Source organism: Saimiri boliviensis, chromosome 13 (genome assembly GCF_048565385.1).
Source record: "Saimiri boliviensis isolate mSaiBol1 chromosome 13, mSaiBol1.pri, whole genome shotgun sequence".
NCBI classification, from domain to species: domain Eukaryota; kingdom Metazoa; phylum Chordata; class Mammalia; order Primates; family Cebidae; genus Saimiri; species Saimiri boliviensis.
In genome coordinates, this window is record NC_133461.1 from 42,007,691 (window position 1) to 42,023,630 (window position 15,940).

The window sequence follows — 15,940 nt, forward strand, 5'->3', positions numbered from 1 at the left end:
AACAGGTGGATAAACCCACAAAAATGGGAAGAAACCAGCGCAAAAAGGATGAAAACTCCCGAAACCAGAACACCTCTCCTTCTAAAAGGGATCACAACTCCTCACCAGCAAGGGAACCAGACCGGATGGAGAAGGAGGGTGATGAAATGACAGAATCAGACTTCAGAAGGTGGCTAGTAAGAAACTACAATGAGCTAAAAGAACATGTTGTAACCCAACGCAAAGAAAATAGGAACCTTGAAAAAAGATTGGACGAACTGCTGACGAGAATGGACAGCATAGAGAGGAGTATAAGTGAATTGATGGAGCTGAAAAACGCAACATGAGAACTTCGTGAAGCATGCACAAGCTTCAACAGCCGAATTGACCAAGCAGAAGAAAGGATATCAGAGGTCGAAGATCAACTCAATGAAATAAAAAGAGAAGGCAAGAACAGAGAAAAAAGCACAAAAAGGAACGAACAAAATCTTCAAGAAATGTGGGACTATGTGAAAAGACCTAACCTACGTCTGATAGGTGTACCTGAATGTGATGAAGAGAATGAATCCAAGCTGGAAAATACTCTTCAGGATATTATCCAGGAAAACTTCCCTAACCTAGCAAGGCAGACCAATATTCAAATCCAGGAAATACAGAGAACACCACAAAGATATTCCTCAAGAAGAGCAACCCCAAGGCACATAATCGTCAGATTCACCAGGGTTGAAATGAAAGAGAAAATGCTAAGGGCAGCCAGAGAGAAAGGTCGGGTTACCCACAAAGGGAAGCCCATTAGACTCACAGCAGATCTCTCAGCAGAAACCCTACAAGCCAGAAGAGATTGGGGGCCAATATTCAACATCCTTAAAGAAAAGAACTTTCAACCCACAATCTCCTATCCAGCCAAACTAAGCTTCATAAGTGAAGGAAAAATAAAATCCTTTGTGAACAAGCAAGCACTCAGAGATTTCATCACCACCAAACCTGCTCTACAAGAACTCCTGAAAGAGGCTCTACACATATAAAGGAACAACCAGTACCAGTCACTCCAAAAACACACCAAATGGTAAAAGAGCACCAATACAATCAAGAATCTGCATCAACTAACCAACAAAACAGTCAGGTAGCATCAAAATGACAGTATCAAATTCACACATAACAATACTATCCCTAAATGTCAATGGACTAAATGCCCCAATCAAAAGACACAGACTGGCAAATTGGATAAAAAGCCAAAACCCATCAGTGTGCTGTATCCAGGAAACCCATCTTACATGCAAGGATACACAAAGGCTCAAAATAAAGGGATGGAGGAAGATCTACCAAGCAAATGGACAGCAAAAAAAGGCAGGAGTTGCAATTCTCATCTCTGATAAAATAGACTTTAAAGCAACAAAGATCAAAAGAGACATAGAAGGACATTACATAATGATAAAAGGATCACTGCAACAAGAAGAGCTAACGATCCTAAATATATACGCACCCAATACAGGAGCACCCAGATACATAAGGCAAGTTCTTAATGACTTACAAAGAGACTTAGACTCCCACACAATAATAGTGGGAGACTTTAACACCCCATTGTCAATATTAGACAGATCATCCAGACAGAAAATCAACAAGGATATCCAGGACCTGAATACAGACCTGGAACAAGCAAACCTAATAGACATTTACAGAACTCTCCACCCCAAATCCACAGAATATACATTCTTCTCAGCACCACATCACACCTACTCTAAAATTGACCACATAATTGGCAATAAATCACTCCTCAGCAAATGCAAAAGAACAGTAATCATAACAAACGGTCTCTCAGACCACAGTGCAATCGAGTTAGAACTCAGAATGCAGAAACTAACTCAGAACCGCACAGCTTCATGGAAACTGAACAACTTGCTCTTGAATGTTGACTGGATAAACAATGAAATGAAGGCAGAAATAAAGATGTTCTTCGAAACCAATGAGAACGAAGACACAACATACCAGAATCTCTGGGACACATTTAAAGCAGTCTCTAGAGGAAAATATATAGCAATGAGTGCCCACATGAGAAGAAAGGAGAGATCTAAAATTGACACCCTATCATCAAAATTGAAAGAGCTAGAGGAGCAAGACCAAAAAAACTCAAAACCTAGCAGAAGACAGGAAATAACTAAGATCAGAGCAGAACTGAAGGAAATAGAGACACAAAAAACTCTTCAAAAAATCAATAAATCCAGGAGCTGGTTTTTTGAAAAGATCAACAAAATAGACAGACCACTAGCCAGATTAATAAAAAAGAAAAGAGAGAATAACCAAATTGATGCAATAAAAAACGATAAAGGGGATATCACCACAGATTCCACAGAAATCCAAACCATCATCAGAGATTATTACAAACAACTCTATGCACATAAATTAGTAAACCTGGAAGAAATGGATAAATTCCTGGACAGCTGCATCCTCCCAAGCCTAAACCTGGAAGAAACCGAAACCCTGAATAGACCAATAACATGGTCTGAAGTCGAGGCAGCAATAAAGAGCCTACCACCTAAAAAAAGCCCAGGTCCAGATGGGTTCACAGCTGAATTCTACCAGACATACAAAGAGAAGCTGATACCATTCCTTCTGAAACTATTCCAGACAATCCAAAAAGAGGGAATTCTTCCCAAATCATTTTACGAGACAAACATCATCCTGATACCAAAACCCGGCAGAGACTCAACAAGAAAAGAAAATTTCAGGTCAATATTCATGATGAACATAGATGCAAAAATCTTCAATAAAATACTGGCAAACCGATTGCAACAGCATATCAAAAAGCTCATCCACCATGATCAAGTAGGATTCACCCCGGGGATGCAAGGCTGGTTCAACATACGCAAGTCCATAAACGTAATTCACCACATAAACAGAACCAAAGACAAAAACCACATGATTATCTCAATTGATGCAGAGAAGGCTTTTGACAAAATTCAACAACCCTTTATGCTAAAAACCCTCAATAAACTAGGTATTGACGGAACGTATCTCAAAACAATAAAAGTTATTTACGACAAACCAACAGCCAATATCATACTGAATGGGCAAAAACTGGAAACATTCCCTTTGAAATCTGGCACTAGACAAGGGTGCCCTCTCTCACCACTCCTATTCAATATAGTACTGGAAGTTCTAGCCAGAGCAATCAGGCAAGAAAAAGAAATAAAGGGTATCCAAATTGGAAAGGAGGAAATCAAATTGTCTCTATTTGCAGATGACATGATTGTATATCTGGAAGACCCCATCATCTCAGCCCAAAATCTCCTGAAACTGATAAACAACTTCAGTAAAGTCTCAGGATACAAAATCAACGTGCAAAAATCACAAGCATTCCTATACACCAGTAATAGACTTCAAGAGAGCCAAATCAAGAACGAACTGCCATTCACAATTGCTACAAAGAGAATAAAGTACCTAGGAATACAACTAACAAGGAACGTAAAGGACCTCTTCAAGGAGAACTACAAGCCATTGCTCAACGAAATAAGAGAGGATACAAACAGATGGAGAAACATTCCATGTTCATGGTTAGGAAGAATCAACATCGTGAAAATGGCCATACTGCCCAAAGTAATTTACAGATTCAACGCTATTCCCATCAAGCTACCAATGACCTTCTTCACAGAACTGGAAAAAAACACCTTAAACTTCATATGGAACCAAAAGAGAGCCCGCATAGCCAAGTCAATCCTAAGCAAAAAGAACAAAGCAGGAGGCATCACACTACCGGACCTCAAACTATACTACAAGGCTACAGTAATCAAAACAGCATGGTACTGGTACCAAAACAGAGATATAGACCAATGGAACAGAACAGAGGTCTCAGAGGAAATACAACATACCCACAACCATCTGATCTTCTACAAACCTGACAAAAACAAGCAATGGGGAAAGGACTCCCTGTTTAATAAATGGTGTTGGGAAAACTGGCTAGCCATGTGCAGAAAGCAGAAACAGGACCCCTTCCTGACACCTTACACCAAAATTAACTCCAGATGGATTAAAGACTTAAACATCAGACCTAATACCATAAAAACCTTAGAAGAAAATCTAGGCAAAACCATTCAGGACATAGGTGTAGGCAAGGACTTCATGACCAAAACGCCAAAAGCAATGGCAACAAAAGCCAAAATAGACAAATGGGACCTAATCAAACTCCACAGCTTCTGCACGGCAAAAGAAACAGTCAGTAGAGTGAATCGGCAACCAACAGAATGGGAAAAAATTTTTGCAGCCTACCCATCTGACAAGGGGCTGATATCCAGAATTTACAAAGAACTAAATCAGATCTACAAGAAAAAAACAAACAAGCCCATTCAAAAATGGGCGAAGGATATGAACAGATACTTTACAAAAGAAGACATACAGGAGGCCAACAAACATGAAAAAATGCTCATCATCACTGGTCATCAGAGAAATGCAAATCAAAACCACATTGAGATACCATCTCACACCAATTAGAATGGCGATCATTAAAAAATTGGGAAACAACAGATGCTGGAGAGGATGTGGAGAAATAGGAACACTTTTACACTGTTGGTGGGAATGTAAATTAATTCAGCCATTGTGGAAGACAGTGTGGCGATTCCTCAAGGACCTAAAAATAGAAATCCCATTTGACCCAGCAATCCCATTACTGGGTATATATCCAAAGGATTATAAATCATTCTACTACAAGGACACATGCACACGAATGTTCATTGCAGCACTGTTTGCAATGGCAGGGACCTGGAACCAACCCAAATGCCCAACGACGATAGACTGGATAGGGAAAATGTGGTGCATATACACCATGGAATATTACACAGCCATCAAAAACGATGAGTTCACGTCCTTTGTGGGGACATGGATGAACCTGGAAACCATCATTCTCAGCAAACTGACACAAGAGCAGAAAATCAAGCACCATATATTCTCACTCATAGGTGGGTGTTGAACAGTGAGAACACATGGACACAGGGAGGGGAGCACTACACACTGGGGTCCGTTGGGGGGAAAGGGGGGAGGGGCGGGGGGTGGGGAGGTGGGAAGAGATAGCATGGGGAGAAATGACAGACACAGGTGAGGGGACGAAAGGCAGCAAACCACACTGCCATGTGTGTACCTATGCAACAATCTTGCATGTTCATCACATGTACCCCAAAACCTAAAATGCAATTAAAAAAAAAAATCTTTTTTTAAACCCAGCACACAACTGCTATGTAATGTTGTTTGTATACATGTATGTATGTTAAAAAAAGAAAAAGGCAGAGGAGGAGGAGGACCTACTGGAAATGTGGCCAAATGTTAAGATTTGCTAAAATTAAATGCTGTAATTGTGTATTATTTTTATACCTCTGCTGTCCAACACTGTAGCATAGCTACATGTAGCTATTTAAATTCATTAAAATTAAATAAAATTTAAAATTCAGTTCCAGTGTCCCACTAGCCACATTTCAATAGTCGCATGTGACTGGTGGTTACTAAACTGGACAAAGTATAGTTTGAACATTCTCAACATCACAGAAAGTTCTACTGGACAGAGCAGGCCTATACTTTTTTATCAGTTTGATCGTTCATAATAAAAATCAACAAGGAAGAATAAAAGCCTGCAGTATACATTATGATGAGTTAAGAAAATAAAAGGAACTTAAGTAAAAAGGACATCATCTAGTTCATATAAAAGTTATACCTTTTTTTGAGACATAGTCACCCTCTGTCACCAAGGCTGGAGTACAGTGGTGTGATATGGGCTCACTGCAACCTCCACCTCTGGGGTGCAAGTGATTCTCCTGCCTCAGCCTCCTGAGTAGCTGAGATTACAGGTATATCACCATGCTCAGCTTATTTTTGTATTTTTAGTAGAGACAGGGTTTCACCATGTTGGCCAGGCTGGTCTCGAACTCCTGACCTCAAGTGATCTGCCCACCTCAGCCTTCCAAAGTGCTGGGATTATAAGCGTAAGCCACCACACCTGGCCCCTCTTTACTGTCTGGACTGTCAGATCTTTACCTCTCCCAAAATTTCCCAAAGCAAAAGGGGAACAAACTCTTTGTCGTATTTCCTAGACGCTATTTCCTTTACTTTCAGGTTATTTTACCCATGTTGTCCCTTAAGACAAGGTCTGGCTCTGTCGCCCAGACCAGAATGCAGTGCCATGATCTTGGCTCACTACAATCTCCACCTCCTGGGTTCAAGTGATTCTTTTGCCTCAGCCTCTCAAGTAGCTGGGATTACAGGCATACACCACCACGCCCAGCATAATTTTTTAATTGTTTGTAGAGATGCGGTCTCACTACATTGCCCAGGCTGATGGGTTACTTTAATATTTGGTAGAAGCAAGCCACTATTTTACCTTTATATGAGTATAAAAGCTTGGGAGCTGCTCTGTGAAAATGACAGTTTTCCCACCTTTGGCTTTAATGACCATGATCCTTTGCTGCAGGTCGATGAAGGGCTGGATCAGGCAGAGCCGCGGTTCCTGCTTCTGACTCAGGCAAACACCGTTGTGATTCACAACCATCCAGCTCCGGTCATATAGCAGCCCTTGGTTTCCTACAGGCCACCTGGTCACCTAAACAAAAAGGTAGGTGTGTCTTAGGCCAGGGCTCCCCCAAAGATTGTCTTCACCTATTTGCATAGTGGTTGTACAAACACAGATGGACTTCATGAATTTAGCACCTACTCTGGAAGGAAGAAAGAGGGGAAGAGAAGAAACAAAGAGGACAATGCAAAGGAGATGATGTGGGAGCTACATGTCTCCCATTCAGCCTCCAGGTCCACACTCCACCCTTCTCCACTTCCATGTTTTAAGTAGGTAATGCCTGTACATGGTACGACAGAGTACAAGAGTCTGCAGTGAAAAGCAAGCCTCCTTTCCCAGCTGGTTCCAGCCATTGCTCTTGTTTTTTGTTTTTCTTCTTGTTTGTTTGTTTTGTTTGTTTTATTTAAGACAGAGTCTTGCTCTGTCGCCCAGGCTGGAGTGCAGTGGTGCAATCTCAGCTCGCTGAAACCTCCACCTCCTGGGTTTAAGCTATTCTCCTGCCTCAGTCTCCTGAGTAGCTGGAATTACAGGTGCCTGTCACCATGCCCAGCTAATTTTTGTATTTTTGGTAAAGACAGGGTTTCACCATGTTAGCCAGGCTGGTCTTGAACTCCTGATCTCAAGCGATCTGCCTGCCTTTGCCTCCCAAAGCGATGGGTTTATAGGCATGAGCCACCACACCCAGCCCTTTGCTCTTGTATATCCTTCCTTAGCAGTGGTGCCTATCCAAGTATTTCAAAATAGTATAGAAGTATTTCTCTACTAAAAATACAAAAAATTAGCCAGACAAATTACTTGAACCTGGGAAGCGGAGGTTGCAGTAAGCCGAGATCACATCATTGCACTCCAGCCTGGGCGACAAGAGAGAGACTCTGTCTCAACTAAAAATTAAAAATTAAATAAATAAAGTGAGTAGAGCCAAGCATGGTAGCTCATGTCTAGAATGCCAGCACTTTGGGAGGTTGAGGCAGGGTTGAGGATCACTTGAGGCCAGGAGTTTGAGACCAGTCTGATCAACATAGCAAGACCCTGTCTTTAAAAAGAAATGCAAATTAAAAAGTCGCCTGGCATGCTGATGTGGGCCCATAGTCTGAGCTATTCCAGAGGCAGAGGCGGGAGGATAGACTGAGACCAGGAGTTCAAAACTGCAATGAGCTTTGATGACACCACTGTACTCCAGGCTGGGTGAGAGAGTGAGATCCCATCTTGAAAAAAAATAGTAATCAAATGAATAAATGAATAAAGTGAGTAGCAAGTAAGAAATCTTTCAGCACAGAATAAAGCTTTCCTGAGAAACTAGTTTTAAATTGTTTTCTCAAAAAGACACTGGCTTTTTCAAAGACCAAAAAAACAAGGTACAAACGTTCTTCCTGCTGGTGTGTTTCTCTAAAAGAAAAGAAAAAAAAAAAAAGCTAATATCAAATTTGATAGAGTCTGCTGGTAGACAAAAATAAAACCACCAGTTAGGTGGGTATAGGTATCAAAAGCTGCCGTCACAGAATAACAAGATGCATTGGCTGTTTCTAACTTTGCTTGTTTTCCTTCCAACAGGGTCTCTGAAGTGCGGTTTCCCAGCCTACAGCTGACCGGTGCAAGAGGTGTGCCTGCCCCAGCAGGGGCTCCCTCCTGCAGCTCCTTCCACCACACCTCTGGGTTCACCTCCCGAAGATGTGAAATCTTATCGCCCCATCCTGCTTTTGCAAGATGGTGAGATCCTGAACTGATGGAGAAGATGTTCTTTGGGTTGACCATTCTGGCAGGAACAGTCAGCTGTGGAGCAGTAGAAGCAGCTTCATGCAGTTGTGAGAAGGTCCCGATCTTAGAAACAGTGGCCCACATCGAAAAAAGGCTGCAGCATCCTCACAGGATGTCATGGTGGTTCCCTAAGCCATCTGGGGGTTTAACTGGGGATTTAGCTGGGGATAGTCAGCTGGGGGTCACATTTCTCTAAGTTTCATTCGTCCCTTCCACTTATTTCCTAAGCTACCAGACCAATTCACTTTCATCTCATTTCTTCTTTGAACCTTTATTTTAGCAAGGATGTGCTTTCTCTGAGTGCAGAGTTAGTCCAATTACGGCTCTGCTGGCTTCCTGCCCCTGGCCTTTGCAGGAGTGGTGACAACACAGGTTAGGTTTTAACAGCACCAGCATGTGACAGCACGGGTGCACGGGTGCAGTGTCCCTTCAATGAGGGCTTTTCCTGAGCCAGCGGTCTGCTGAAGAAGGGTATGTAGACAAAGGCAAAGGTTCAGAGTTCTGACCACAGCCCAGGTCATAGATGCCCCAACAATGCACACTGAAGGGAGCCCAGCTACTCTCAGCAGTAAAGAGGCAAAAAAAGTGACATTATTTACTGATGCCACAATTTTTTGAAGTATATTTTAAGCTTAAATAAAAGTAGTTATAGTGCACAGAGCTCCCATAAGCCCTTCACTCAGATTCTCTGATTGTTGACTTTTCTAAATCATTTGAGAATAAGTTGCAAAATGATGCCTCATCACCCCCATTATACTCTACTGTACATATTCTAAGTATCAGGACACTCTCTGACATAACTGCAGTACAACCATCAAAATTAGAAATTACCATTGACACAATATTACATCTAATCAATAGACTCCATTCAAATTCCACCTCTGCCGTCTGCATTGAATCTCACGTGTTGCATACATTTGTGGGGTCTCTCTAGTCTCCTTCAGTCTTCTCCCGTCCTTCATAACCTTGATATTTTTGAGGAGTACAGTCCAGCTACCTTACTAAATGTCTCTTAATTTGGGATTATCTGAGCTTCCTTATGATTTCTGCATTTTTGGTAGCCATGCCACAGGAGTAATGCTACATTCTTCTCTGTGCATTCCAGGAGACACACCCCATTCCTTTGTCCCAATGTTGGTGATGTCAACTTTTGTCACTTGGTTAACATGGGGTCTATTAGGTTTCTCCATTGTAAAATTCATCAATAAGTAGGTGGTACTTACTAATTAATAAGTTGTTTATAGATAGATATTTTCAGAATATGCAAATATCCTGTTACTTATCAAATTTTTTTCATTAGATTTAGCATCTATTGATGACTATTGCCTAAATCAATTATTGGCATGATGGTTGCAAAGTGGTAGTTTTTAAAATTATTTCATTGATTTATTAGGTGGTATTCTATAGTTGGGTTGAGCTTCTTCTCCATTTATTAACTAATTCATTTTTACTCTCTTCTGGACTCATGGATCCCTGTGTTGCTCAAATGCTCACCACCCATCACTATCAGCACTTATTTTGATGCACACATTGCCACAGACTTGGCCAATGGGAGCTCCTTCAAGCTGGCTCATGTGTCCTTTTGATATATCTTCAGGTCACCTGGGCAAAGTGCTTAACCTCAAAACCCTCAGGCTCCATATCTATAAAATAGGGATAGTATTGCTATCCACCTCATATGACCATTTTGAGGATCAGATGAAACAAATAAGCACATACAATGCTTCAGCGCAGAGTCAGCACACACATTCAGTGAAAGTTACAGCTATCATCAATAACCGGAATGACACATTTGCCTCTCAGAAATAGTCCTCTCAGGAGCCCCCGTGAGCAGAGTCATGTTCAAAAGTCAGCACAGACCAAGAAAGAATGAGAATGGCTTTTCTCACTACAACACTCTGATGAATTTTGACTTTTTTATGCTTTTCTTTACTTTATCAAAAAATAGAGATAGTAAACAAAGAGAAGTGTTTCTGTGCTGCTGTGAAAGTCCTTACCTCAAACGCAGCACAGGATTTGATTGGATAAAGGTAAAGGTTAGTAACAACATGTGCCCCAAGGGCCCCCTCCAGGACTCCTGCAGCTTTCTCTGAAGGAGTCTGCTGGATTCTGGTGACATCACATACAGGTGGGGCCACGGGCACAGCATTCACAGCAGTGAGCGAGTTGTTCCAAACGCTGGAGCCTGTGAGGGAATCTTCCTGAGGCGAGAGGCTACGTCTGCGCATGACAGCAGGTGTAACATCGGCCTGGCCCTCGGCTGGTGGGGCTCCAGCCTCCCGGGTGTCAGCACAGGCCTGAGGGACAGGCCAGCCCCCTGATGAGTGCAGGCAGGTATCTCTGATGAACCTTAGAAAGGCCTGGGCATCGTCAAGCGTTGACATGTATCCAAATGAAATCCTCACAGATCCTGTGGGCTTCCCATTGATGAGATCCATATTGTCCCCACAGACATGACCAGCCTAGGATAAGAAAGAAATGCACCAGCCAGAGTGACCCATTTCTCATAGAGACATTGGAAACAGTTTTGCAAAATAAACTGTGTCAATTTGAAAATTAACCCAGGAAAACAGAACTGCAACATTAACATGTGCTGTGTGTCTGAGACGTGGTTCAGCTCTGTACACTCAGGGGACCACTTTCTGGATCTCATGTTGCTCAACTGTAAATTGAGACCAATATTAATCTCAAAGAGGCCATTAAAAAGTTTCATAGAAACACTTTATAGAAAGCATTTACCTAGAGCCAGGCCCAGGGCTGGCTCACAGAGGGATCAAAACATAGACTAAAGTTTCAGAAGCACTGAGGGGACGGCCTCAGGGTCTACCAGGGACTGAGATGGGAGAAACATCACTGGACACTCTCATGAGCCTGTCAGTACTGAAGGGAGGCCTGCGTCCCTGAGAGCTGCCCCTTGACAACAGGGAAAGTCAGAGATGCTGCCCTGCAAATGACCAGCCCGGGGCCACTACGAAGGCCAAGGTCAGCTTGAGGGCCCCTGCTGGGAGGTGGGGAAGAAAGGCAGGAGAATCTCAGTCTCCGAGCCCGGCTGCCTGGTGTTGTCACTGGTCAGCACAGTGCATGGAGCTGCCCCGAACATCTCTTCAGTGCTGGATCTGGCTCAACCACCTGAAGAAATGAAGCCACAACATTCCACAGGGCCAAATATTCTATCTGGAGCTGTGTTTATTTGTGTCCTGAGCCTCCCTCTCCCTCTATCCTCTCTTCTCCTCCCTCTCCTATCTCCTCCCTCTCCTTCTTTCCTATCCCTCTTTCTTTTTAAACAAAACTCAGTTCATTGTCACTTGGGATCTAGTATATACAATATTTCAATAATATACAATATCTCATGGCAACCAAAGGAAATTCAAATTAGAAACTCAAAACAATAAAGACTCTTTGCCATTCAAATTATTCCCAATGCAATGGTTTAAAACAGGCTATGCCTTGAAGTGAAAAACCTCAGCCCAGGGGAGAGACAGGGAGGTGGGGGATTCTGGGAGATGCAGAATCCCTGGAGCCCAAGAAGAGTTCCACTTTGCACCCGAGCTGGATGCAGCTGGCCAGCCGTAACCCGGAGGCTGGACCTCAGGAGGGCCGAACCAGGTAAGGCACATCCTCACATATCCCTTCTTAACTTCCCTCTCTTGCCTTTAAATGTTTGGCCTCAAAGTAAAAAACTAATCAGAAAGTCTGCGATAGAGATAATATCTTGACACTTTTTATTTTATTTTAAACAGAGTCTTGCTCTGTTGCCCAGGCTGGAATGCAATGGTGCTGTCTCGGCTTACTGCAACCGTCTGCCTCCCAAGCTCAAGCAATTCTCCTGCCTCAGCCTCCCAGGTAGCCGGGATTACAGGCACATGCCATCACGCCTAATTTTTGTATCTTTAGTAGAGACAGGGTTTCACTGTGTTGGCCAGGTTGGTCTCGAACTCCTGACCTCAGGTGATCCGCCTGCCTCTGCCTCCCAAAGTACTGGGATTACAGGCATGAGCTGGCACCCGGCCTTCCTGAAGCATTTTCTATTTGTATTCCTTTTCCTTTGTACATGCACAGAGCAGGCGTGGGGAAATGAGTCTGCAGCAGCCCCCACTCCAGACACACATGTAGTAACAGGTGTCGCTGGGTCTTGCTGACCGGCATCTGGACCGCAGAACCCTGTACCCACCTGAAAATGCTTCCTGACCATCTCGCTGCTGATGCCCAGGTGCCTCTGGCAGGCTCCGGTGTTGCAGAAGCAGCCAGTTCGCAGGTGGATGTTGTAAAGACTGGCCATTTTGTCCACCTGCAGATTTAATGTAACATGGAATGAGCTGTCACCAATGTGCAGTTTTACTCTGAGAGAGATTCAGATTGGCATTTGGACCTCTCTTTCCTAATAATAAAATGAAGATACAAGCCTGGAATTGTCCTAAAAAATGCCACGATCTACCACAGGTTTGTTAAACACTGTATAAAATGTTTCAGTGAGGCTGAAGATAGTGGCTTCTTGGCATCAGCTGCATGGGTTTGGATCACAGGGCAAGCCCCGTGAAGTGCCATTCCAAGCAGCCCCGCCTCAGCTCGCAGCCTGGACTCCAAGTGTTACTGTGTCCATGCTGAGTGTGATCGATTTGCTTTTCCGACTTTCTCCAACTTTGGGTTTAATCACAGAATTGCCGTTCAGTCCAGCAGTTTCCACGGCTCTTTGCCGCCCTCTGGAGGCTCTGGGAAAGGTTCACATTCACATGAGTCCCGGGGGATGTCTGCCCCTGCTCCTCCAGGCCTGAGCCAAGGACTCCATTCCCTCAAGGGCCTGGGGGCCCAGTGAGAGTCCTTGCCCTGGGGCTCAGGCTGACTTCACAGGAGGAGTCATTGAACTGCATTCAGGGAAACAAACACATCTTGCTCAGCTGGTTGAGCCTTTGAACTTTTCTCCCTGGGAAGTCACATGTGGGGTGGCCAGAGGTCACTGTGCGGTCAGCCAGGGATCATGGCTGGACAACGATGACTCCCACAGACCCTTTTCAAGACCTTGGCAGTCTTCACCTTGGATGTCCCCTCTGGTGTGTCAGTGAGAAGAAGCCATTCTTTGGGTTGAACTGAGAGGCTTCAGATGAACAATTGTGTTTCTTCACTCTTGGCTAAGGGTCCGCTGGCATGCAGACCTGCTAGTGAATTCAGGAGTTTCCTGCCTCTGTGAGGTGAGTCCTGGCCACTCTACTGGGCCCAGCCAACTCCATCTCCAGGATCAACTTTAGCTTCACAAGGCAACCCTGGGGAGACCCCTGACTCCCAGTCCAGCTGCCACTAGGCTGAATTAGAATCCCTGTGGCCCCTGTCACCCACTCCCCTGTATTCACAACCAGCTACCTTTGTTGTGAAACAGGCCACCCAAACTAGGGATAATAAAACAACCACCATTTTATGAGGCTCATGGCCCCATTTTATGGGACGAATTGAAACACGGCACGGAGGAGATATCTCCTCTCTGTCTTAAAATGTCTGGAGTCTCAGGTAGGAAGACTCAAAGGCTGGGAGTAGTTTGGCATCTGGGGGCTGGGATCATCTGGAGACTCCTTTACTTCTGGGTCTTTCTGGTCCCCAGGCTGGGAGGGCTCCAGATTTAGGACTGCCAGCCACAGTCCTGAGCTTGGCTTTTCTGTGTGACTTGGCATCCTTGCAGCATGCATGGCAGCCTCGGGGCACAAGACAGTAACTGACAGGGTAATTCCAGGCTCCAAAGCCAGTGTCCCAGGTAACAAAGCCAACACGGCATCGCCTCTTCTGATCTAGCCTTAGAAGCCATGCAGGGTCACCCTCCCGGCATCTGTTGGCTATTGGCGAGGCACAAATCAGCCCAGATTCTACAGGAAGACCCATGGATCCCCAGCCCTCCATGGAGGAGTGTCAAGAAGGCATGGCGGGAGAGGATGTGAGCAGAAGATGCTATTGCAGCCACATTTACCCTTTGTCCTAATTTCCCATTTATGCATCGGTCTCCTCTTGCCCTCAATCCTGGGGAATCCCACACAGGCCCAGCCTGTGCCCAGCCAGGTGAAGGAGGTTGTTTGCTATGGCAGGATGAGCACAGCATTCAGGGAGGACCGAGAAACCGGCCCAGCCACAGTGCCCTGGAGGCTCCCAGCCCAGCAGCCTTTGTGCCCAACATTTATTGAGCACTTACTTTGTCCTGGGTCCTGTGCTAAGGGATGTACATATTGTATCTCATTTAATCCTCATATTAACACTATAATCAGGGCATATTGTTATCCCCATTTCACAGAGTCTTGGAGAGCTTAACTTGCCCAAGCTCACAGAGCCGGCAACAAGCAGACAGACTGCAGAGTGACTTCCACCAGTAGAAGAATAAAATTAGAAGCCTGGATATGCCAAAACAAGAACACAAAGGCTTCTCATAAGAAGCAAAATTCTTTACACATCCCCTGAAGAAAAAGAGACAGCCAAACCCAACTGGTTTTTCCAAACGCCACCAAAATCCCTGCGGAAATTCCCACACCATGAAGTTCCCTGAACCTGAAAAAAGTATAACTGGACTTTCTCGAACTGGTACAGTTCAGTTAGTCATGCCTTAGACACAGAATCCATTCACAGGGTGAGCTTCCTCTACCAATGCACAGAGGGAGAAATTTGTCCTGTGTCCAGCCCCAAGGAAAGAGAATTCCCAGACATCTAGACAGACGGCTTCACACCCTGTTGATTTCTCTTCTTGGAGGCTTCTTTTCCACCACCAATCCCATGCCCCTGTCACAGCACATGCACACACAGTACTTTTTTTTTTTTTTTTTGAAACAGAATCTCACTCTGTCACCCAGGCTGGAGTGCCGTGGCATGATCTCAGCTCTTAGCAACCTCCATCTCCCAGGTTCAAGTGATTCTCCTGCCTCAGCCTCCTGAGTATCTGGGATTACAGATGTGCACTACCACACCCAGCTAATTTTTGTATTTTTAGTAAAGACAGGGTTTTATCATGTTGGCCAGGCTAGTCAAACTCCTGACCTCAGGTGATCTGCACACCTTGGCCTCCCAGTGCTGGGATTACAGGTGTGAGCCACCATGCCCAGCCACATTTACTTTTGTTTCAATAATAAAATTTATGTTACCAGTTACCTAGAATAACATATTTAAGAAGGCAAACCTTTTGCCTCTGATGCATTTTCCACCTTACCCCCTCCAAAAACATTTAAAATAATATGCTTCTTAGTAGTGTCAGGGCTGCTTCTGCCAGTACTGCCAGCTAAGGGCAGTGGGGATGAGGGGTCCGCACAGCTGACATACCTGATAGAACCACCTGTGGCTGTACAGTGTTTGCCCCTGAACACCAGTGAGGACCAATATTTCCCCCAGAAGACTATTTCCCAAATGTATTCTTTAGAAAGTTCATGGCTATTCAGAAAAGTGGGGGAAAAGATTCCTTGGGAAATGAATTTTGTTCGGGAAATCTGAGGTTTAACAAATGTGGATTTGACTCCCTAACTCATTCTATGAGGCCAGTGTCATTTTAATTCCAAAATATGGCAGAGGCGAAGAAAGAAAACTTCTGGCCAATACCCATGGTGAACATAGACACAAAACTCCTCAACAAATACTAACAAATCAATCCAGCAGCACATTAAAAAGCTAATCCAGCCAGGCGCAGTGGTGCACACCTGTAAT

At 44.2% G+C, this 15,940-nt stretch overlaps 1 protein-coding gene across 2 annotated transcripts in view; it reads right to left on the reverse strand.

Annotated features, from left to right (window-relative positions):
• MOCOS (molybdenum cofactor sulfurase) overlaps positions 1-15,940 on the reverse strand; it is a 90,390-nt gene that overhangs the window by 52,817 nt on the left and 21,633 nt on the right. For both annotated transcript variants that reach the window (XM_010335423.3, XM_003924718.4), the window contains exons 7-9: positions 12,453-12,569; positions 10,279-10,743; positions 6,394-6,556 (exon numbers count right to left, since the gene is read on the reverse strand). In XM_010335423.3, the coding sequence (XP_010333725.2) occupies positions 6,394-6,556; positions 10,279-10,743; positions 12,453-12,569 (745 nt within the window). The remainder of the gene's footprint in view (positions 1-6,393; positions 6,557-10,278; positions 10,744-12,452; positions 12,570-15,940) is intronic.